We start from the raw sequence: 26,323 nt of genomic DNA on the forward strand, positions 1-26,323 counted from the left end.
AAGGAGCAGTGATAATGTTATTAGGGTACACTGGAACTGAAAGAAAATTTTGTTTTAAATCATTTGGGGGCAAATATATACCAAAAATTTAGGCAGTTTTTGTTGACATGTGAAAAAAATCCTGGTAATCACAATTTGCATGAGATTTTCTCAAACTAACATAGTCATAAATTCATGAAAAGTAAATTATTTCAGTGTTAATGTCTGAACCTGAAGTCTTAAATAAAAATAATAAATTAGATATTGGACATTTATATGTTTGTTGAGAATATTTAGAACCTATGCCTGGGAACATTAATTATCTACCCTTTCAATTTTTTAGAAATTGTTATGGAAAAAAAGGAAAAAGTTCAGTCTATAATAGTCTGCCTAAAATGGCAAAACTCAAAACTGTATTATTAAATCAAAAGTAGTTTTTGAACTACAGTAATCATGGTAATGAAAGTCTCTAAAATAAATTATTTGAATTTTCTTGTATTGTCTCCCTTGTTCTTATTTCATGCTATACAAAAACTTTTTGAGGTCAAGTTGCAAACAAGAAATTGTAAAGGTTTTGTTAAGAAATGTTACACCCCACATACTGAAGTCCATCTGTCAATCCCTCCCACATCTCTTTGTTGGGAAGGTCGTTGGTTCTCTCTGGGCACTTTGGCTTCCTCCACCATTAAAAACTGACCACCACAAATTAGCACAATAGTGCTGAAAACAACAATCAATCAATCAATCGATCTCTTTGTTGTTACCATACTTGTTGTAACTTCATTTTTGCTTGGATCCTCTTCAAATTTAGATGATAATTTCCACTCTTCAGAACCATGGATGAGTTCCATATTCAGAATAATCCAATTTTAGTTTTTTTTTTTTTTTAAATAACCCATTTTATGTCTTTTTGCCAGATAGCACCTTCATTTTTCATTTAATCCTCTTCAAATTTGTATGAAGAATTCCATTATTCAAAACTTTGCAGAACTTCAATTATCAGCAAAATCTTAAATGGGGAACTAATTTGGGGGGAGAAGGACTTCATCTTTATCATTCACTTTGTAACTTAATTTAAAAGCCTATAAACCAAGGAACATTTTACAAAAAAACAGGGGAAAACCTCTCTTTTTGTTTAAAAGTTTTGCTTTTTGGTAAATGATGCAGTCAATTTTCTTTTACCGTTGACCAGACTTCCAAGCTGCTTTCTGAACTCGGTTCCGTATTTTACATACTTATGTTCTATACAAAATTTCATTCTTATTAAACCTGTCCATATGTTTATTGGTATCAAATGGTATTTTGAGCTATTCCTTTGGTATATTTTTCATATTTATACGAGCTTTCGCTTATATGTGCATGTCTTTACAATCCGTAAAAATATCGGAATATACATAGATCCGTTTTGTTATGGTTTTGGACTTTTTACATACCAATGATAACCAATCACTAGTTTTTTTTTTGGGGGGAGGGGGGTGGGTCAGGATTTGAAACATGAAATTTTAACCTCAAGCGAGCCATATTAAACTGATCTTGAATACATGAACATGTCATGAAGGTATTTTTATGCCCCACCTAGGGGCATTATGTTTTTCACTCTCTGCATCCGTTCGTTCTTCTGTCCGTTTGACCCGCTTGAGGTTAAAGTTTTTAGTCAAGGTAGTTTTTGATGAAGTTGAAGTCAAATCAACTTGAAACTTAGTACACATGTTCCCTATGATATGATCTTTCTAATTTTAATGCCAAATTTGAGTTTTTACCCCAATTTCACGGTTCACTGAACATAGAAAATGATAGTGCGAGTGGGGCATCCGTGTATTATGGACACATTCTTGTTTCTTGATGTATTTCAAGTCTTTATATCAAAATTGACTTTGGGGTCTTTTCAGTATCGCATACCCATAACAGTTTCTTTGTAAAGGTTACATGTTAAAGTATAGTTTTTTTTTCCAGGTTGTATAATTATATATTACATGATATTATCTACTAACAAAAAGAATGTTATGTCTGTTTTGCACACGCACCCTCTTAATTAATGACACTATATATATATATGAAACTAATTTAAATATACACAATTAAATTTTAAATTTGTGAAGATAATAAAGTTGAAAAACAGCACTCTGATATTAAGTTTTTGTTGAAGGAAAAAGTTGGGATTACGATAAGCTCTCGCTATCATATGTTTCATCAAACTAAGTTTAAAGTAGAATAAATAAATTTTTAGTGATATTTTCTTTCAAATATCCAATTAATGTTAATATTTTCATTTACATTCATATTGAAAATTGTATACAGCAAACATTCTTATCTTACCTTTTGGGTATGTTTTAAGGTGTTTTTTTTTTCATTGAGTAAGAACATAAAGTATTGATATTTCATATGAATATTTTTTTAAAACAAAACTGAGCATATGAAAGTGGTTGAAGGTGCATGTAAAGAAATTAACTGGAATGTTAAGAAACTTTAACATGTTTAACAAATTTAAACTCTATTCAGGCAATTGTGTCGACCTGCATGAAATCCACACTAAATGTTTTGCATCATTTATTTGTTTTGCCTGTTTATCATGTAAACAAATGTAGATATATAACACCAATGAAAATCTTCACAGTCTTATAGTTTGACAAAATTTGGATGAAATTTAATATAAAATTTCATAAATGTGAATTCTGTTTTATAGATAATTTTGAAAATATAAATAATACACACACACACACAAATAGATATAAATAAAATAGATAAAAACACTGAAAAAATTACACACAAAAGCACCAAATCACTTTTTATACGTCTGTTTACGGGACGTATTATGGTATACCTCTGTTTGTCCGTCCGTCGTCAACATGTCGGACATTAACTCAAAAACGCTTCAACCAATTTGCATAAAACTTTGGTGAATTGTTTATATCTATTGACGTGAGCTCCCTTTTGTTTTTTATAAATTTTAGATTTTACGTTTTCGAGTTATGGGGTTTTATTCATTAAAAAAAGGGGGATTTTCCAGTTTTCGGACAATAACTCAAGAATGCTTTCACCAACTTGTAAGAAATTTTGGTTAATTGTTTATATCTATTGACATGATCTCCCTTTTGATTTTTATAAATTTTAGATTTTACGTTTCCAAGTAACGGGGTTTTGTTCATAAAAAAAAGGGGGATTTTCCAGTTTTCGGACAATAACTTAAAAATGCTTTCAGCAGTTCTCATGAAACTTTGATGAATTGTTGATATCTATTGATGTAAGCTCCCTTTAGAATTTTATAAATTTTAGATATTACATTTCCGAGTTGTGGGGTTTTATTTATTAAGAAAGGGGGGATTTTCCAGTTTTCAGACAATAACTCAAAAATAGTTTCAACAATTCTTATGAAACTTTGGTGAATTGATTATATCTATTGATGTAAGCTCCCTTTAGAATTTTATAAATTTTATTTGTTTATATATAAATTCAATTCATATAACCAATTTCAAGTTCTTTGACTACATTTATTCAGAAACCTATATGTCAAATATTTAATTACAATCCAAATTCAGACCTGTATCAAGCTTGAATATTGTGTCCATTTTTGCCCCAACTGTTCAGGGTTGGACCTCTGCGGGCGTATCCAGCTGCGCTCAGCGAAGCAGTTTTTATAAAATTAAAATGAAGACGTTTGCTTTTACTACACAGGATTTGCAAAATGTATTTCATGCTTGCATGGGACATTAATTATGTTAACATTTGTATGAAATTTATTATAAAGTGGATATTTTTTGTTAGGATATTTGGTTTTGTTGTAGGAAAAAGATCCGTACTATATATCAACTATAATTTTACATTTTAGAAAAAAGGGAGATAATAGTAATTATACATTTAAGTGAAAGGGAGATAATTATAATTGTACATTTCATAGCCTGGGATCGCAGCCCAATCTGGCTTCACATAGCGAGGAACCCAAGCTATATATTTCAGGAAAGAGAGATAATAATAATTATACATTTCAGAAAAGGGAGATAATGAAGATGACAAAAGTTGAAATCCCAATGAGTCTGAGTGACGAAATAATCCAAGAGGAAGAGGAAGAAGATGCCAAAGAGAAAGACAATGGTGTGGAAGGATGTATACAGAAAGACAAGCTAAAGCTAGATTATGTTGACATACATACACTCTGAACACGTCTATCTTTTTAAAAATATCAAATGTTGGTTTAATCCAAAGGCATTAACACTAGTATTTTTAACTGATAATAGGATTTGACATTTATGGCATTTACGAAAAGACTTTGGAAAGACATGCATAGTATTGAAAAATACATTCCATTTCTATTCTTCATAGTTTCTGATTACTCAAACTTTTATCATCTGTCATTAACATGAAGTTCTGAAGTATTAAATCTTCTTGCATCAATTAATAGACTGGAATTTCTGTAAACTCCAATTAACATACATTTCCCTCTCATTTTTTTTTATATTTAGTCTTCTAAAAAATAAAAAAAGCAATCTCCTCTTTTTAAGTCTAAGATGTATCAAGTCTGTCAGCCTTACATAGTTAATACAATTAATTTTTTGAATAACTAAATTGAGTAGGTGTTTACTTATACAAATGTATAACGTCATTCGAATTAGTATTTACATACATCATTATGCATTGCATTCTATTTCAATGATAGATCAAGATAGTAATGGTGGTAAAAACCATTTACTTTAATGTAATATTGAATGGGCTTCCTGTTTTTGTTTTTCTTGACTTGTCTGTTAACCCTGCAGCATAGTGCATATGCTATGCTCAAGTCTTTATGTAGCAATACACAGTTAGGAAAATAACTTAAAATTGACACTCATAATTTTTAACCACCCTCTTTCCCTTGCTTTATAACAAATAAGTCTTAATGTTTGTGTTATGTATGTGCATATGCATGGAAACAGAATATTCCATAGATTTGATTTCCAATAGTTAAAATGGTGAAATGTAATCTCTTTTGGTGTAACCATGGCAACAATCTGCATTAATTAATACAAAATATTGCAAAAGGGGGGGGGGGGGGGGTGAAAATATCACAAAAGACACAAAAATTTGGTCCAAAGTATTTATTTCAATCTATAGAGTGATATCTTTTTCTGAAACCACTGACATTTATCTATCAAGAGGTCCAAAAAAAATCATATGCATTTCACCTCATTTTTCCATAAAATTGAATTGAAAAGTTTGAGCGTCAAATATTTGTTGAAGAACACCACAATAATTTCTGGACCTATGGACGGTATGGATGTAAAAATATGGACTGTTGAACAGAAAAAGGCCTATAAAACATGCAAAAAACAATCTTGATGTTCATATAAACCCACTTTAAAGGCTATATTATTCTTCAGTTATCTAAAAATCAATTTTATTGCACTATAACTTTCATATTTAAAAAATTCACCATGGCCAAAATGCAAAACCAAACTCCAAACTGTGTAAGGCTACATTACCTACTTTTCAATTTAGTGCCATCAATATGTTTACATATCAGGTAAATATTAGTTAGCATGACTCAATATTTCTTGTCCTTTGATACTTTCTGTAGTTCTTTGTTTTACCTGTTATTTAAAATTTTTATTGATGTTAGTAATGGGGTAGTATTTTTGAATTTGGTTACACTGAAATGTTCATGTACTTACAAGTATTTTTACTCGTGAGGTTTTTTTTTTTATGAAAAGACCTGCAGAATTCTTTTTCTTTCCCACGTCACTTACATCAGACAGGAAGGGCACATCCAAAATTGCAATTGCTGCATGAAATAAAGATTACACGAGAATCATCATCCATTTAGCCAACCCATTTTAGTGAATCATAGCTCCATTCAAACATTCTGAAGTATTCTATATGCATTCCTGGAGATCAGTTGGATTTATTTTATGAAATTGTTACATGTCATTTGATATTCAACATTGGTATAGTCTTCCATTTTAATACAGTTCATTTAATGAAAATGTCCAACATATTTACACTTTATGATGAACACATCAAGTTTGAGTGATTTTCCAATGTGGCCTGCTTACTGAAAATCTAAATTTAGTAAAATAAACTTTAAATTTTGCTCAGGCAATGTAAGATAGAATAAATTTTGCACATCTTTATTTTTTATAGAAGCTAAAATACCATCCTTGACTTTATACCAGACCCTTAAATCCCCATTGGAAACTAAAGAAATCTTGGTATGATATCATGACAGATGTGGAAAGTGATCTGAAATGATTTGTTACACTGTTTCATGTTGATTACCCATAATTCTTTTATTTGAATAAGTAGATAATATCAAAGATATTGCATGGGAAATTCAGAAATTCATATGAATCACCAGTATAAAAAATGTCACTGCATTCCATGTGCTTCTTTCACCAATGGGATGCTATATAAGAGGCTAAAACCTTATTGTATATGACCTCACATCTGACAGAAGCCTCTCACTTATCAGAGAATTCTGTAGTGACTGATGCTGCCAAAATAGAAAAATCTTTGCCAATCAAAGTCACTGCCCTGCATTTAACATGTCGTAATTTTTCCATCTCAGAGTTGCCATGATATATTCATACCAACAGCCATAATAATTTTACGAAAATGATGCTCATGATAATCTTAAAATATGTTGAAAGGAAAAATTTCCAAATTTAAGATTTTTAAATCATAGGTTTTTTGTTACAATACTTATTTTCATGGCAAACAATCACAAATATCTACTACTGAATACAGACAAGTGATAGATGAAAATAAATTTCAGAATGGGAAACAAACCTGTAAAACTTTTTATATAATGCTTCACATTTTTCATATTTTTTTTTTAAACATTTTCACATCTAATGACATAATTGCATTCATGAATATAAAAAGTTCAGATTAAAAATATATATATTTATTCATGAATAAAATCTATCAAATTATTGATTATTTATGTCAAGAGACCTGCATGGTACCACAGTTATTGTCCTTTGATTTTGGTTGTTCACAAATATAGTCGCTAGTGTGGACAGCAAATTTTTTTTTCTACACCTTTTACCATAAATATTGTTTAAAATGATATTTGCAATGACAAAGTTGTTAAATATTCGGAAATTAAGTTTCACTTCCATTAAAAATTGCACTGATTCCTCACTTTGGACTGGCTTTACCTTTTTGTCGAGCCCTCGACTTTTGTCGAAAAAGCGAGACATACCAATCCTACATTCCGTCGGCGGCGGCAGCGTCCACAAATATTCACTCTGTGGTTAAAGTTTTTGAAATTTTAATAACTTTCTTAAACTATCCTGGATTTCTTCCAAACATGGACAGAAGCTTGTTTATGATCATAAGATAGTATCCAGAAGTAAATTTTGTAAAAAAAAAATTCCTGTTTTTCCGTATTTGACTTATAAATGGACTTAGTTTTTCTGCCAGGAAACATTACATTCACTCAGTGGTTAAAGTTTTTAAAATTTTGATAACTTTCTCAAACTATCCTGGATTTCTACTAAACAGACAGAAGCTTGTTTATGATCATAAGATAGTATCCAGAAGTATATTTAAAAAAAAAATTCATGTTTTTCCGTATTTTACTTATAAATGGACTTAGTTTTTCTGCCAGGAAACATAACATTCACTCTGTGGTTAAAGTTTTTAAAATTATAATAACTTTCTTAAACTATCCTGGATTTGTACCAAACATGGACAGAAATTTGTTTATGATCAAAAGCTAGTATCTAGAAGGAAATTTTTATTTAAATTTTGTACTTGTTTATCCATATTTTACTTATAAATGGACTTAGTTTTTCTTCCAGTTAACATTAGATAGTCTGCAGTTAAATTTTTTAAAACATTTATTAGATTCATAAACTATCCTGGATTTTTACTAAACTTGTACAGAAGCTTCTTACAATAAAAAAATTGTATCGAGAGGAATATTTTTATTAAATTTTTTCCTCATCTCATTTTTGTTGAGCCTGCGATTAACAGCAAAAGTAGGCGAGACACTGGGTTCTGTACGAACTTTTAGTCTTATTATAAATTATATCAGCTCTGCTAAGTGACTGATCAGAATTGATGCTGTTTGATATTAAAATTACACAATATTTTGAATTGTGTCAAAAGGTGCTTGTTCTTTTGTGTTACATCCTCATAACCTTAAAATCTTTTCGGTATGCAAGGTATTTTTTTTTTGGTACTGGCTCTACTCTTTTAGTCTTATTTTATTAATTCAGCTCTGCCAAGTGATGAATCAGAGTTGAAACCATATGATATTAAAATTACACAACATTTCAAATTGTGTTAATAGGTGCTTGTTCTTCTGTGTCACATCCTCATATCCTTTCAATCTTTTCAGTATGCAAGGCTGATGAACAAAACAAACCTATGCTTTTCATTCATCTAACTTGCAAAATTTTGAAAAATACTTTAAGCCTGTTAAAGATTGTTTGTTAACCTCTGTTTGTCTGTATTGTTTTGTTGCTGTCTCAATGATGTATATCCCAGATTTCCCTTTTATTCATATTTGAAGGCAATTATTAAACAAGGAAGCTGTGTTTGTTTGTATATTATTATTATTTATGTTCCTATTTTTAAGTCCTAAATTTTACATACCATATCATATTTTTTATTACCAAAGATTTATCGTGTCTGTACCATCTACAAAAGGATCAAAGGTGCAGATAGACTCTTCAATTTTTTTAGATACTAAATCAGCATTAGTGTTTTCTTGTAAGATTCACCATGTTCCTGAAAAAAATGTTTTGTGACAGAAATTGAACAAAAGTCTACATAGTCTCGCTTATAAAAACATTAATATTTGTTAATGCATTTTTTTAATGTATTTTTTAACACAACTTTTTTGTTAATGCATTTGTTAATGTATTTTTTAACACAACTTTTTTGTTAATGTATTTTTTAACACAACTTTGTGAGAGAGTTTGACAGAAATGATCCAATTATTATAAAATTTAATGAAATACATGTACCGGTGAATATTTTAAATTTGATTTATCCATGCATGTATAAACTGTTTTAACCATAATCTTGCATTTGAATGGCATTACCAGTTTGAATTTATATTTCAATTTTTATTACAACTTTTAATTCTCGTTAACTTTTTTTATTATTCATGATGTTGACTAATAAAAGTTGGAACTAGTTATTAACTTTTGTTTCTTTATATATGAAATCTGACACCAAGTGAACAACACTAACTAAAGTGGCTTTTGGTTAGTTTCCATTCAGTCAAGTGGCTTTTGGTTGGTTTCCATTCAGTCAAGTGGCTTTTGGTTAGTTTCCATTCAGCCAAGTGGCTTTTGGTTAGTTTCCATTCAGTTAAGTGGCTTTTGGTTAGTTTCCATTCAGTCAAGTGGCTTTTGGTTAGTTTTCATTCAGTCAAGTGGCTTTTGGTTAGTTTTCATTCAGTCAAGTGGCTTTTGGTTAGTTTCCATTCAGTCAAGTGGCTTTTGGTTAGTTTTCATTCAGTGAAGTGGCTTTTGGTTAGTTTCCATTCAGTCAAGTGGCTTTTGGTTAGTTTCCATTCAGTCAAGTGGCATTTGGTTAGTTTCCATTCAGTCAAGTGGCTTTTGGTTAGTTTCCATTCAGCCAAGTGGCTTTTGGTTAGTTTCCATTCAGTCAAGTAGCTTTTGGTTAGTTTCCATTCAGTCAAATATATAATCCTTCATACTGGATCATTGAATTTAAAAGGCTTTCTCCAGTTTAGTGGTATTGTGGTTAAGTACTGGATAGAGACTATTGTGGTTTCGATCTTCAGCTGGGTCAAACAAAAGACTTAAGAATTGTTTCCACTACGTATGCTACATGATTAAAGCATAGACTGGTTAGGTAGGAGTCAGATTAATATAGCAGATTCCCCTAAGTATGCAACATGCTTAAGCATAGACTGATTAGCTAGGAGTCATATTAATGTAGATAAGTGCTTACAGCATAGGCTGGTGAGATTGATGTAGCAGATTCCCCTAAGTATGCTACATGCTTGAAGCATAGAATTGTTTGCTAGGAATCAGATTTATGTAGCAGATTCCCCTAAGTATGATATATGCTAAAGCATAGACTGGTTAGCTAGGAGTCAGATTGATGTAGCAGATTCGGCTATGCATGATACATGCTTAAAGCTTAGACTGGTTTGCTAGGAGTTGGATTGATGTAGCAGTTTCCCCCTAGTATGCTACATGCTTTTTAGAAGTAGACTGGTTGAGTCATATTGATGTAGCAGTTTTGGTTAAGTATGATTCCCCTAAGTATGCTAAATTCTTGAAGCATAGACTGGTTTCTTAGGAGTCAAATGAATGTACCAAAAAAAGCATAGGAGAGTTATCTAGCAGTCAGATTAACGTAGAAGATTCTCCTAAGTATGCTAAATGCTTAAATCAAACGCTGGTTTGCTATGAGTTGAATTAATGTATCGAGCTTCCCCTACGTTTGCTACATGATTAAAGCATAGACTGGTTAGCTAGGAGTCGGAATGTCTAGTAGATTTAACTAAGCATGATTCATGCTTAAAGCATAGACTGGTTAGCTAGGAGTCGGAATGTCTAGCAGATTTGACTAAGCATGATTCATGCTTAAAGCATAGACTGGTTAGCTAGGAACTTTCAATTTAAAATCAAATTTCAATTAAATTCAATTCTTTAATACTTTAAGCAAATAACTCTTATCAGTACAATGACATATAAAATATATAGGCAAATACAGTAACCGATAAATTAATATATGATAGTACATAATTGATAATGAATTGGTAAATGAGTACATCATAGACTATTAATAATCTGTATTGTATTATATTCTTACAAGTCTGTTCTACGTTTAAATGCATGGAAAAGAAATTTACAAAGGTTACATACAATGTATCTCTTAAAAAATTCTGCTTTCAGTTGAATACAATTATTCGATGATTAAAGTTGAAACCTGTATTTTGTAATATTATATAATCTAAGATACATCAAAGCTCATAATACAACATTGCATTCGTAGTACATTGTTTGACACCCAAAAGATTTTTGCAAAAAGCACTGTTTCAATATTCGGAGCTTTATAAAACTAAATGTACTAGAACTAACCTTGCAGTTTAATACCTCCAGCCAACTTGATCTTTGATCATTTTGTTGGTTTTTTTAACGACTTTTTGGTTGTGAATCCTCTAAACGATTTATACTGTTCTTCTTAAAGATTAATTGTTATTATTCCGGAATAGTTTGTCACTTTTTACAACATAACATGATTTTATAACGCATTATAGTCTTTACATTAGTATGCAATCTATTAGAACATGTACACCAACGGTATTGTTTTTGTATTATTTTAAATACAATTCCGAGTCAATTCTTTTCCATATTTTAACATATGCCCTAAACTTGCGTGACTGATAATAATATTGAATCATAATTTATTGTGATCTCATTTCCTATTGAGATACACACCATTTGTGTTATTTACAAAACCATGGCAATGTGTCTAATATTTGCAGCATGTGTATTGATTTTGACAGCACTTTGGATATATATAGGAAAAGACTGGTCATTTAGCTTTCTTGCAAATGCTATGTTTTTTCCAACACTTTTCCTGCCATTGTTTGTGGACAACTACGTTGATTTTATCATAACCATTACAGGAATAAACGAGGTAAAGAAATTCTATATAGTATCGGGGTATACATCAAAATTGGGAACGCAATCGTGGAATGGTTTTTCGTACTGGTCAGTATAAACTTTTAAGACATTTACAATTGGTTGATCATAATGAGTTAACTTAATCTGTTTTCGTTGTAATTTAGTGATTATTTAGTCATATAAATAAAGTTTATTAAAATTCGGTACAATACAACAAAATAATAAACCCTGTAGAGCTTAATATAACCAACACACACTATGAAAAATATGATATACAATAAGCTAATAGGTTTGCATGCATGTATAACACTGTATAATTTCTAAAGTAAAGTATTGGTAAAAACGTTATGAGCATTGACATGTAGTCTAGCATGACATTGTATAAAAACACAATTAGTACACACAGTGCATTTTTTTTTAAAAATAAACACCAAATAATACACATTTATCCCGCAATAAACCAACTATTTTATAAATAGCAGGTATACAAATACATATTTTCTTAATATGTACTTATTAGTTGCCATTGGCTCTAAGCTAGCTGTCATTAACTGCGAGTACTCTCAAGTCTGTACTTAGTGTTTTTTTTTGTTGTTGTTGTGGGGATGTATAACACCCTGTCACGTTCGGTCTGTGTTTTTGTTAGATATCTTTCTGCTTTGTAGCGATCTGATGAGTAAAGCCCTTTTCAACTGATTTCTATAGTTTGTTCTTATGTTGTACTGTTACACCACTATCAAAGGTTAGGGTGAAGGTTTGGCGCCAACACACTAGTTTAACCCCGCTAAATTCTGTATGTGCCTGTCCCAAGTCAGGAGCCTGCATGTTATTCAGTGGTTGTCGTTTGTTGCTGTATATCATATTTGTTTTGCGTTCTTTGTTTTGTACATACATAAATCAGGCCGTTAGTTTTCTCGTTTGAATTGTTTTGCATTTGTCATTTCGTGGCCTTTTATAGCTGACTATGTGATATGGGGTTTTGCTCATTGTTGAAGGCCGTCCGGTGACCTATAGTTGTCAACTTCTATGTCATGTGGTCTCTGGTGGAGAGTTGTCTCATTGGCAATCATACCACCTCTCCTTATTTTTATATTTAAATACATTTTTGCTATATTTAAATTTGTACAAATAAAGACTCCTGTTACCCTGCTTCTATATTGAGCGAACGGCAATGTTGTCATGGAATGGAAGTTCCTTTATAAAATTAGTTACAAATATTAGTTCCAGTGGAAGAAACATTACAGTATTTGTTCCTGACTATAAAGGGATGTAGACTATTTGTCAATCAAAAGGACCATGTAGATTTTTTTGAAAGATTAGATTGAAACTATTTGGAACTAAAACACTAAACGTGCAAGTGCCGGATGTATTTTGCTGATTATATGTACATTGTCAAAAGAATTGAATTAATTTATTTGTACTTGCTATGAAACTGGGAAAAGTTCGACAAGAGTCGCTTTCTGTCCCGTTTCCAAATCTTGTCCAATTCTTTTTATATTTTCTGACAATGAACATACATTTGAATTTAAAAGAAAAATATATATATATTTCTAAATATCTGCCACACATGCATGGGCTACCATTTAAAACTTGACAAATAACATTCCCTTTGTCGGTAACCTAACTTCATATAAAAAAACCTGCAATGATAATAAAAACATACTTATACTGAATCACTCTTGGTTTGAAGACTTAGACGTTGCGCACGATGTTGGTACTACTTAGCGTTTCACGACGTTCCTCAAAATAAGACGATTTCGACGATTTCAAAGAAAGTTTCAGGCGTTCAAGCATATTATTGATGATGTCAATTTACTGTTGTGAATTTGGTAACCGATTTCGGTTTGTCTGAAAAAAATGCATAAATTTACAAATAAAACTCAAAGTGGTCGTATAGATATTTTTTAATGAAATTCATTTACAGGAGTTGTCAGTCTTTCCAGGCCATAATTGATAATTTTCCTTTCGGCAGCAGCTCGCATTAATGAATCCGATACAATAATGTCCAAATTTACACAGATTTATTTTTAATATAAATTAGGTTTTGAATTCATATTCTCCTATTTTTTGCATATTTATTCCTTTTATTGCATTTCTTCCCGTTTCCGTTTCCTTTCTATATTTTATCATTTCCCGATGCTTTCTTTGTCGCAAAATATTTAGGAAGTTAAACATTCGGGACTCATGTTTTAAATTTTCTCATTCCCGTATTTTTGTGGCATATCCTTTGTTTGTTATAATTGCCAGCAATGGGTTTTCTCTATTTTATTTTATTAACAAAAAAAATATACATGTTACTTTTGACGATTTAAAACTTGCAGATAGACAATGTTCCTTATATAAAACAAATATGCTATAAAAAAAAAACCCTAAGATCCCGATATTTTTTTTATATCGATCTCATTTGGTCAACATTTGAATTTAAACTTAAACTATTCCTTTCTCATACATTGGTTGTATTGTAATTTATACGTGTATTTTTATTTTCATTCGAATTAAACTGGAAACAAATAATTACGATATAAAATTAAAAACCAGAGCATGACATCAATTACGTTTTGCGAACGTTGGGACAAAACGGCTATACTTTTTGAAACGATCTAAAAACCTTGTTGCCTAACGAAAAAATATTAAACACTATATTGTTTAAGAAGAAAAACAGAAAAACCTTTACCGCCAAGTTTTATTTTATATGATCTAACTATGCTTATTTGATAGACAGCTGGTTAAAACCTCAATTTTAAAGAAAATACAGCGTTTTTTTCGTTGGGACAAGATGGCTATACTTTTTGAAGTCATTGCAATAGAAACTATACGCATGGTTTCCGGCAAAAAAATATCATGAACCAGGAGAAAAGTAAAAAAACTTTCAAATATAATAAATATTTTTTCTCTCAGCTTTTTCAATTTCACGGTATAAATGCGCAAACCCGAAATATACTTACTTTGCATACGGTTGGACATTTTTCAGACCGTTTACAAAAATAACATTTTCCGGATTACGGTTTCAGTGATATTGATTTTGCTTTAACACGCGAATAATTATAACAATAGCAATATTATTGTGAAGTTTTACGATGGTCAGAGCAAAAATACCGTAGGAGAGAAACGGAACTTTGATCATTTGCACACAAAATGAAACGTTGGACATTACGTTTTTGCGTAAAAATGGGATAATTAAGTGTTATAGTCCTGGTATTTTAAATTTCGGTTCCTTTTTTACTTTAATTTCAAGTCTAATGGAATGAATTCAATCAGAATTCACTATATTTTTATCGAACTGACCAGTCTACGTATTTATTTTTATGCTAATCTATAGCAAAATGGAATTGGTACCAACATCGTGCGCAACGTCTTAGTGTTTCTACTTAACAAAAATTAAAACAATCATACAAACAAACAAACAAACAAACAAGGTCTTCAATCATATTAGATTTTATTATTCCTTTATTTTTTAGATACGAAAGTCACTGTTATATTCCTGTGTTGCTATAATAGCGGTGTATATATTGGTATATGGATGTGTTGCTTTAAATATATCGCTGTCTTGGGCAACAAAAGGTAAATCATTGACCAACCAGAAATAAGGTTTATCACTTAGTTTGTCTGTTGCATTCAATTACTTAGATAAACAAAATCATACAGAATTAATACAGAGCGCATATTTTTGCTATTTTCTTTGGTTCTTGGTTATCATCTTTTATCTCGAACACTAATAGGCATAAGTTTGGGTAGCCAAATCAGGATAAAGTTTGGGTAGCCAAATCACGATAAAGTTTGGGTAGCCAAATTAGGATATTCAAATGAAGAGCAATATGCACCCAATTTCTCTGTGAATGTTCTAAATTTCAGTTGTAGACGATCAAATCTTGTGGAAAAAACAATGATGAATTTCATGCATGATTTTTAAAAAAGTATAACAGAAATACAGAACTCTAAGATAAAGGGGGAAGGAAGTCTACGCAAAGTGACAAAATCAAACGTTATAAACCAACGGAACGAGTGGAAAACAGCTGCCATATTCCTGACTTGGTACAGGCATTTTCCGAAGAAAATGATGTGTTAAACCTGGTTTTATAGCTAGCTAAACCTCCCACTTGTATGACAGTTGCTAATAGTTCCGTTATATTTTTACAAAAAAATTAACTTTAGCCCGGGAGAACATGATTTATATGTTACTTAGTAGTTGTTATTGGCATTGAACTAGCTTTCAGTAACAATAAATCTAGAAGCATATTTTAAGATAAAAAAACAAATATTCAAATTTTTATCGTAAACATGTAGATAGATTTCCTCCTATAATACAATTTGCATTTGTTGCAGTAGATAACACTAATCAAAACAATGCAATCCATGAACATAATTCTGATATAATGAGAGGGTTTCTAAGAGCTGCTGGTGAGGAGATTGGATGGAGATGTTACCTGCTCCCCTGTCTTCTTTCAATTTATTCACCACTTTCAGCATTATTAATCAGGTATGTATGAATAATTATGAATGTAGGTGATAAACATTAACAGTTATCATAATTTAATTTTACTGAATAATTTGTTGACGTCCAGTGGCAAATTTCTCATGCATATTTAAGACCAACATTAAATAAAAACATTGAAACAATTAGGTACGCTCTGTAAAGTGGGATGACCACAATAATGGTTTTGAAATATTGACAGCAAATAGAAAATAGGTATGTTATTGTATATATTTTCATTATTATTTCATTTACTTTGTAACATTTGTTGACTTTTATTCTATATGTGTATATTTACATTTTAGTGGTATTGTTTGGGGCCTTTTTCATGTGCCAGTTATGATTCTATTGACATACAAGCTGAAAGTACCAAGACCGTACTTAACAATATTTGTACAATCTCTGTCGTGTGTTCTGATGGCTTTTCTGATTGGATGGGTAGCGGTTAAGTCCAAGTGAGTATTGCTTTTACTTTCTTATTTACAGTACCGTGTACAAGCTACACTAATACTTTCACAATATTACAAAAAAAAAAGAATTTTTGTAAAAAATACAAAAGAAACAGACAAAAAATTGTCTTATATCGATTAAATATATACATGTATTTTCATTCAAAATATTTTTAATTACTTTCTTTAAAAGGACTGTGTTTATTTTTGATCAGTTTGTAAAATTAGAAACAGTTACAGAGCTATCAAATTTAATTATTCTTATTCATAACATAAAAGTCTGGCATACCGAACCAGTGTCTTACAGTAGAAATTGTTGATATTAGCCATATGGAATAATTGATTGATTGTGTTAGCTTTGTGTCCAGTGGCAAATATTTCATGCATATTAAGGACGAGAACAACTTAACAATGATAGGTAGATCGACCGGAATGATAAGCGGGAAATTTGAATGCTACTGGAAAGTGAGGGTATAATGGATAGTGACAGAAAGTTTGCCTTGCAACAGACCACCAACTGACCCCGCATAGAGTTGTTGCAAGGGTTCTAAACGTGCAGATAACGTGGCACTCTCTCTCCACGAGGTATCGGAATTAACGACCCTATTCTGGCCGGACGTTGCTGCGTATTTATTCATCCCACACAGCTGAACGGACGCCCAACTTTGAAAAGTATTTTACCGCTGGTCGGAAGAAGAGTAAAAGAGAGACGAAAGATACTAAACGGACATTCAAACTCATAAGTCGAAAATAAACCGACAACGTCATGTCTAAAGAAGAAAAGGATAAACAGACAAACAACAGTACACAAAACACAACATAGAAAACTAAAGACTGAGCAACACGAACCCCACCAAAAATTGGGGGTGATCCTAGGTGCTTCGGAAGGGTAAGCAGATCCTGCTCCACATGTGTCACTTGTCGTGTTACTCATGTAAGTACAAACCCGGTGATATATATAATTCGGTAGGTCACATTCGGGGGAAGGGACGAGATTGTACTTACGACAATTGGAACATATCCGTCGTCATCTGTGAAACAGATATTCCATAACGGTCAACCAACTCGTGAAGGCGTCCGTGAAATTTACGAAGGGATTATTTCAATTTCGCCACTTGGAACTCTTGGTTTAATAGCTTCCTTGTGAGCAGCAACCATCTATCAAGGAAATCATGATAGGAAACACAAACCCTGAAATATCGTATCAACTGGGAGATATGTACTCCGTATGCAGGCGCTACTGGAATGTTGCTACAAAGAAATTGAAAGTTTACAATTGTGAAGCTGAAATCATCTCTTCTGTTGTAATGTTTTGTTTTCAACCGACCTTCATTGTCAATTTCTAGATGTAGGTCAAGATATGAGGCAGACTTAACTGTAACTGTTGTATCCTTTATCTCAAGTTCGATAGGATAGATGCGTTCAAAATAGTCACCAAATTTTGATTTTTTTTAATGAGAGAACATATATAGCGAAAAGTGAAGTTAAAGGATATTGCTTACTTTTTTTCTTTCTTCCTAATGAGTTCCTTATAAAGTCAGCCTCATATGAATAAAGGTACAAGTCGGAAAGAAGAGGAGTTACCCTGTCACCCTTGGATACTTGCTATTTGGAGCAAAATTATATAAATTATTGGACACATTTGATTATATTTTCTTTTTGTTATCAGATATTCCTTATGGGCTTGTTCTATCATGCACTGTGTCTGGAACAGAGTAAATCCTAGAATATTGGGAAGTATATATACGCACACATCGGGAGAATATAGAGGAGAACAGTGGAAAATCAACGGCGAAGGACTTGCTGGGTGCCTTGTATTTTTGCCTGTAGCAATATTATGTGTATATGACCTTAACTTTACCATGCTATGAGTTTGTATGACGATTATAACATCAACGAACTATTTTGTTATTAAATTAACTTTCATTGAATTAATTTTAATGATTGCTCATCAGACTATTGAATAATGTAATGACGTTTTGATTAAACATGTTAATTGGAAATAGATTTGCTTTGTTTAGCCGTTTCAAATAAATATTACAGGCACGTTTATACACAGCAAAATATAAATTTATCATTTTCAGTAGGAAGTACAAAATTAATGTATTTTTGAACATTTTAAAAGAATTTCTTTAAAAACTACACTAACGTTTTGAATTTTCAAGAATTTGGCTAATTATACCTCATTGAATTTTCTTGCGCTGACGTCCGTCCATTTTTCATTATTTAATTTGCAGCCGTATGAATAAGGAATTATGAATTATGTAATCGGCCATCAATCACTATTCAAAGTGTAAAAATGAATAATGAAATAGGTCACTGCCTAATAATTATTAATCAGTATGATATTCTTCTATGCACATGAACAAAGAATTGAGTATAATTATAATAGATTTTTTGTAAACTTTGCACATCGAGTATACACGGTAATTTTTGAATTGCTTGTCATACAATGACCAATACTCCCATCTATATGCTCTGGAAAGAAAATTAAAGATTACAAGACAGCTATCCAATAATAAAAAGATGGTTTCTATCCGTCATTTCAAAAGAAAGACGGATGATAACAAAGGGATATTCAAACTCATAAGTCGATGACAAACTGACAACGCCATGGCAATAAACAAAAAGTGACCAAAAGACAAACAACAGTATACAAAACACAACATAGAAAAACAAAGACTGAGCAGCACAAACCCCACAAAAAAACGGGGATGATCTCTTTAAGTGTCAATTGTAAAGTCTCTACCACGAAACCAATTGACTGTCACTCACGAGTAACAATCACCTGCGGACTTTCGTTCTCATAACAGTCCCATTAATTCTCTTTGTCGTCTTCATGCCTTTTGAAAATTTCATATGATTCATGCACTTTATATACATGTAGCAGAATGAATATTGTCTTTTAATACTAAGGTGATTATTGGACCGCGCTGAAGTACGTCCATTATTCATTTTTCATTATTCAAAACTCAATAATAAATAATGAAATAGTTCATTATTCAACGTTTAGTAATGAATAATGAAAAAGTTAATATAAATTTTTTTTTATTTTTGTGACTTTTTTGTTGGATACTCTTTTTCTATTTCATCTTTTTGCCCACTAAGAATTATAATGCTGTCATTTTCTATTTTATGCTACAATGTATCATTTTTTATACATTCAGATTTTTGTACATAATGCATAAAAAGGATATTACAGGAATTAACCAAAATATTGGACAGTACAGCAGACTTCACCAACCACCAACTCCTTTGACTTATATTCATTAACAAATTTCAGCCTCTTCGTTGTTTGAGGTTACATCCAGTTAGGTTTCGTTTATGTGTAATTCCTATATTAGTATTCTTGAGTTCTTATCCCATCACCTTATCTGGGACAGTGGTGTAACAGTACAACAGAGAACAAACTGAAAAAAACTCAGTTATAAAGGGCTTTAATCATCAGATCGGTACTAAGCACCAAACAACTATCATACAGACAAAGGACACAAAGTACCGATCTAAAAGTACTCTCAATTACCGAAAGCTAGTTCTAAGCTCAATTGCAACTGATAAATAAACCATGTTTTCCCATACTAAAATATCAGTCAGTACACAACACCGGATTTCATCAAAAGTAGTCTGAGTAAGCATGATATTTTGCAATGCCAAAATATATTAAGTGTCGACAGGCTGTAAGGCCATAAGTATTTATAAATGGATAGTAATACATGTTTAGCTATGATTTTTTTTTATAATAAAATTATTATTAGTACCGATAAAGACAATATTCAAAAGTTCTACTACAATTACAATTTAGTAACCTTTTAGAATCATTAATGCAATTGAATACTTTCGTTATAATGTAAAAATGAAATGGAAATATATGTCATATCAATATCAGCAGTAACTGATACATTTTTGACGGGTTTTATTGAAATATAGTCATACACGGCAATAACGACAGTCAAGGAACAAAACTATGATAAGCAGGTACAGAAAGCTTAAACTGAACGCCCATCACTTGAAGATGTGTTAAAAATATTTTGAAATGTTCTTAATAAATCCTTTATTTACAAGGTAATATGATTTATTAGCTCAACTGACCCAATGAGTCAAGTGAGCTGTTCTTATCACTTAGTGTTTCATCGTCGTCCATTAACTTTCACAAAAAAACTTAATTTCTGAATCTACTAAGCCAATTGAGAACCAAACTAGGCCCCAATCATCATTTGGGTAACTGGTCAAACAAATGTGTAATATGATCCCGCCTGCCATCCAACATGGCCGACATGGCTATACATTGAACAAAGGCGTAAAATGCAACTTGTGTCCATTATCTTGAAACCCGCTATAGATAGGGAAAATCTGACAGGGGACAGATTTTAGAATGGTGCCTCTTTATAGGAGTTATTGCCCTTTAATGATATTTCTATCCATTTTGCATTTTTAGGGGCAAATTTGGTGGATAAATCAAAACTGAACACAGAAAAAAATGATGATCAGCAAGACAAGATCTATGAATAAATGAACATAGTCCAAATTGTTGGTCGACTCCTTATAGGAGTTATAACCCTTAAATGAAGATTTTGACCATTTAAATAAACATTTGGAAACCACTATAGTAGATAAAGAGCAAATGTAAACAGTAAAAAATTTCAGCAATACATGATAAACAAAACAGAGATTATAGTCAACAGTTATGTTCTAGTCTATAACATTGGAGAGTGGCCATAGTTGAAGATGTATATATATTCTGGTATGCGACGCATGCTAGTTTTAATTAGCATTTGCAATTTAACAGGAATAAAGAAATAAGCTTTAATGTATACCCTGAAAGGTTCATCTTATTTTATATGAACGTTACAGTTACTGTAGATATAATTTTATACATGAACATGAACATAAGATAATACATATCTTCCATAACACCATTGAATCAATTTGAAACCACCCATTGATGGTCCACTAGCTACAGGTTCATTTTTTCTATATGAACGTTACAGTTACTGTAGATATAATTTTATACATGAACATGAACATAAGATAATACATATCTTCCGTAACATCATTGAATCAATTTGAAACCACCCATGGATGGTCTACTAGCTACATGTAATATGGTTAGCATAACAATAGAACAACAAATCAGTAATAAAAGAGACGAGTCGTTATATGTGAAGCTTACCCTGTCAATGCACATTTTCTTACTATGTTTTGATTTCTTTTACTCACACATTTGTCTGTTTACACCAGGTCTCATATATTTCAACCAAAATTGCATGATTTGCATTGTTGCGAAAATTTTCTAGACCATACGAGTATCTGGTTCGTAACCTTACTGTTCAGAGCATGTCTGTCAACTCAATACTACTCGATTGTGTGAGTATGATCCGATTGTGTAAAAATACTTGCATGATACAGGATACACAGATAGTCCTATGGTAATCTTCATGTCGTTTAGCCCGACGTGATTATGGGGAGTGTATTGCATTATTATTAAAACTTAGTTAAGACTGAAAGTAAACGAGCTATTATTAGTTGTTAATGGCTTTAAACTAGCTGTAAGTAACTGTGAGTACTCTCAGATCTGTACTTAGTGTCTTTTTGTTGTGGGGATGTATAAGTACCCTGCCACGTCCACTCTGTGTTTTTTGTTAGATGTATTTCTGCTTTGTATCGATCTGACAAGTTAAGCCCTTTTCAACTTATTTTTATAGTTTGTTCTTATGTTGTATTGTTACAACACTGTCTTAGGTTAAGGGGAGGGTTGGCGCGCCTTCAAACTAGTTTAACCCCGCCACATTCTGTATGAACCTGTCCCAAATTTTTAAATGAAATATTGTTTTAAATTGATTTGATGATTAATTATTAAATGTTAATTATGTATGATTACTGCTAATTGGTACTTATACACAGCCTAATATGGTGTTATTGTTGAGTGTTTAAAAATCATGATTGTTGTCATGGTTGTTTTAACTTGCTTTAAATGTAAATACTGCATGTATTTAGCTTGGTATGAGTAAAACTTTGAAGATTTTAAATAAAAAACATGAAAGATAATTGTTTTTAACAGGTCGAATATATATAGAGAGCAATACACTTACCTAAACATGATTAAAAATTATTCAACACAAAAATAAAATACTGGTCGTCAGAATCTCACTTTATTTAAAAACAATGAAAAAATATATATTTATAGCAATACACTTACCAAAACTCGTTTACAAATTATTTAACACAAAACCAATAAAAATTGGGCGCGAACGTGTAGGGTGCGAACGGACTTTGGGTGCGAACGTGTAGGGTGCGAAAGTGAAAGGGGGGCGAACGTGCATGGGGGCGAACGTGATTGGGCGCGAACGGACCCGGATTCTCCCAAGTCAGGAGCCTGTAATTCAGTGGTTGTCGTTTGTTGTTGTATATCATATTTGTTTTTCGTTGATTTTTTTGTACATAAATCAGGCCGTTAGTTTTCTAGTTTGAATTGTTTTACGTTTGTAATTTCGGGGCCTTTTATAGCTGACTATGCGGTATGGGATTTACTCATTGTTACAGGCTTCTACGGTGACCTATAGTTGTTAATTTCTGTGCCATTTGGTCTCTTGTGGAGAGTTGTCTCATTGACAATCATACCACATCTTCTTATTATCATGTTGAGTTTGTTCTTTAATAAATTCTTTGAAATAAAGTTTACGTGCCGTTTTTGTATTTTCCCAGAACAGAAAAAAAATTTAAAAGCAGCGTCAAGATTTTCGAACGCATTTATTTATAAAGTATTCCAAAGGCTACTCAACAATTTCCATAAAGATATATTTATATAACTTAAAATTCATTTGGTAGTTTTCTCCTACAAATGACAGTATTATTATATACAGGTTGCTATGGTAACCAAAATGATTTAATATGTATCCGAAAGACAATATATAGCTTTATTTCCAACATAATGTTGGTATTTGTTAATGATGTCCTTCTTATACATTATGGGAATTAAACACAAATTTTCCCCAAAATAAAATCGGTCTAATTGCGGCTTTGGTGCTATCTTTAGACGTTTATAAATTAGTGATCTAATAAGCCATAATATTATAAGATCCCCAAAGTACACACCTTTAGCTGTGATACTGGGGATTTAAGTAAAGATTGAAAGACTGTTTAAGATGACCCTCATGTTAATTAATTTCAGGGAAAATTGACCCTACCTCTATAACAAAATATTTTATTCCGGTACTAATTAGAATTTGCAATAAAGAAAATATAATTTAGAAAAAAAAACGTAATGCACCCATATCATTTTCTTACATGCTAGCAAATAAAATGATACCAAAATATATGATTGTACCATTTTGCGCAAATAGTGCAAAACGACTAAATATCAACTTCATATGTAAATCTAAAAGAAATCAAACAGTTACCCAGAAACAACTTTAATTTAGTTTTCATCAGCTCTTAAAATATATTTCAGTTGTAAATAAAGGCAACAGTAGTATACCGCTGTTCATTAGTCATAATTCGATTAAGAAAAAAAACAAATCCGGGTAACAAACTAAAGCCGAGGGAAACACATCAACTATAAGAGGAAAACAATGGAACAACGGAAACACTGAACTACAACAAATGCAAATGCCAACATACATAGACACGGACTGTAGATAGCAACTGTCATATTCCTGACTTGGTACAGGCATTTTAGAAAAAAATGGTGGGTTGAACCTGGTTTTATGGCTAGCCAAACCTCCCGCTTATATGGCAATGATAAAAATACAGACTATCTTTTAAAAACAACCGTCTTGTCCTAACAATTAGAGGCCGAGAGCCATCACTTTTGTTTGATAAATGTGACCATAACAAAGACTTGCAATTTAATTGAAATAAAAATATTTAAAAGATAACAGAATTGTATTTAAAGATTTGAGGACATCAATTGGAGTGATGATAGTCGCAAATTGGGTTTACTGGCCATGCGTCGGGTTATTATATACCACTTTATCAAACAATATGGATTGTGGATCGCCTTGAATGCGGGAGGTAATTTGTTTGAATCCCGGCAGGGTTTAACAAAAGACTTCAAACTTAGTATGCACTGATCCCCGCTAATTCAATCTTAAGGAATAAGAACTGGTCGACTTGGAATCAGAATTATGTATACCGGTAAGTTGCGTATTACCTTAATCCTGTCAGATAGCATATAAGAAATCGACTTGGCGTGTCTTTTGGGTGTGTACTGATTGATGACTTGATTTATGTATTAGTTGTACATGGCTTTGAAATAGCTCTCAGTACCAGCGAATGCTCTGTTAATGATATTTGCGTCTTTAGTCTTTCTGTTAGTTTTTTTTTGTGCTTTGTTTCAATCTGACGAGTCAAGCCTATTCAATTGTTTTATACAGTTTGTTTTTTATGTTGTGCTGTGCATTACTGTTACAGGTTAAGGGGGTTCAGCGCTCGCAAACATGTTTAACCCCAACTATTCTGTACATGTACATGTATGTGCATATCTCAATTCAGGTGCCTGTATTCAGTAGTTGTCGTTGGTCGATGTCTTTCATATTAGTTTTTCGTTTATTAATTCTTACATAAATCAGACTGTTGGTTTTCTTGTTTGAATTGTTTTACATTTTGTCATGTCGAATTAATTTATATCATACATGTACTATATGACATGGTTTTTTTTTCATTGTTGAAGGCCGTGCTGTGACCTTTAGATGATTACATATACGTCATTTGGTTTCTGGTGGATCGTTGTCTCACAAGCAATCATACTACGTCTTCCGTTTATTATACTTAACATTTAAAGATTGAAATCATGTGAAATCATGATTTCAATTATAAATACAATGTAGATGAAATTGATGTAAAGATAGAAAAAAATCCTCTTTTGCAACTAATATTTTTTTTATGACTATATATGTAATCCATGACTATGTATATCTAGTTAGTCTTATCTTTATTCTGCATACGATTGACCCCAAAGCTATACTGGAATATGCCCACTTTGATTTCTCCCGTACGGCAGTAAAGCCTATGCCGGTGTAGGTGGCGTTCATTTTGCGTTTCTGTATGTATCAGTGCGTATTCTATACCAAGACACTTTCCAACATATCTTCCTTTTTTCTCAGTCTTAACTTCGTTTCATCCCTTCATTTCGATCAGCCCATTTTGCAGACACTAATTAATGGGTTATCTGTTGAGTTGTTCTTATTCCATATTAACCCCAAGGAGTAACTGGGAAATGAAAATATTTTCATCCATGGACTTTTTCCATCTTGCAATAAAACACATTCTTAAAAGGGTGTTAGTTTGGCTGTGTTGGATGTATAAGTTCACAGTCACATCCGGTCGGAATGAGGACGGCAAAATTCCATGGTCTCATTCTCGTCAACCAATTCTGCAAAATTTATGTATAATTGGATTATTATTGATCTCATTTTTTCTTGAATGTGCATGTTATTTTTGTCTTAGGACGTTAAGCATAGAGCAATCATGCAAACCTGTATATATAAATTCGACTTTTGCATTTGTTAATGTTCATACCCCTCTGTAATTTTTTGAAATGCCGATGTACAATTATCAACCGTTCATTACCAATCAGGGACCGGTATCATGAAGCAATCTTAGTGCTTAAGATCATCTTAAGATCATTATATCTGCTAAGAGTGTCTTGAAGAAATCTTAGAATGATTGACAGCCCTTAAAATTCATGTCCTACCCGCAACCCTAAGAGTACTCTTTATCCTTCTCGGAACGCTTTCTTAGCTTTATTCTTATCGACTGGGTATCTCGAACGTCGATAATCAACTTAAGATCGTCTTATTCTTAGCAAATGTTAAGTGTATCAACATTCTTTT

The 26,323-nt window shown here is 31.9% G+C and overlaps 2 protein-coding genes across 3 annotated transcripts in view; both read left to right on the plus strand.

The window, feature by feature from the left end:
* The window catches only part of LOC127703100 (NAD 5'-nucleotidase-like), a 58,576-nt gene extending 49,473 nt beyond the window's left edge, over positions 1-9,103 (plus strand). The window contains exon 14 of one of the 2 annotated variants that reach the window (XM_052207529.1): positions 3,966-9,103. In XM_052207529.1, coding sequence (XP_052063489.1) covers positions 3,966-4,133 — 168 coding nt within the window. In that variant the 3' untranslated portion in view covers positions 4,134-9,103. The remainder of the gene's footprint in view (positions 1-3,965) is intronic. The other variant, XM_052207530.1, reaches the window with a different exon arrangement.
* Positions 9,104-11,350: 2,247 nt separating this feature from the next.
* Positions 11,351-18,452, plus strand: LOC127702773 (uncharacterized). The gene is made up of 5 exons (XM_052207076.1): positions 11,351-11,586; positions 15,032-15,134; positions 15,897-16,050; positions 16,350-16,499; positions 18,163-18,452. The coding sequence occupies exons 1-5, from the start codon at positions 11,407-11,409 to the stop codon at positions 18,362-18,364; spliced, it is 789 nt and encodes a 262-aa protein (XP_052063036.1). The 5' UTR covers positions 11,351-11,406; the 3' UTR covers positions 18,365-18,452.
* The last annotated feature ends 7,871 nt before the right edge of the window (positions 18,453-26,323 follow it).

Source organism: Mytilus californianus, unplaced genomic scaffold (assembly GCF_021869535.1).
Source record: "Mytilus californianus isolate M0D057914Y unplaced genomic scaffold, xbMytCali1.0.p SCAF_5, whole genome shotgun sequence".
Taxonomy (NCBI): Eukaryota; Metazoa; Mollusca; class Bivalvia; order Mytilida; family Mytilidae; genus Mytilus; species Mytilus californianus.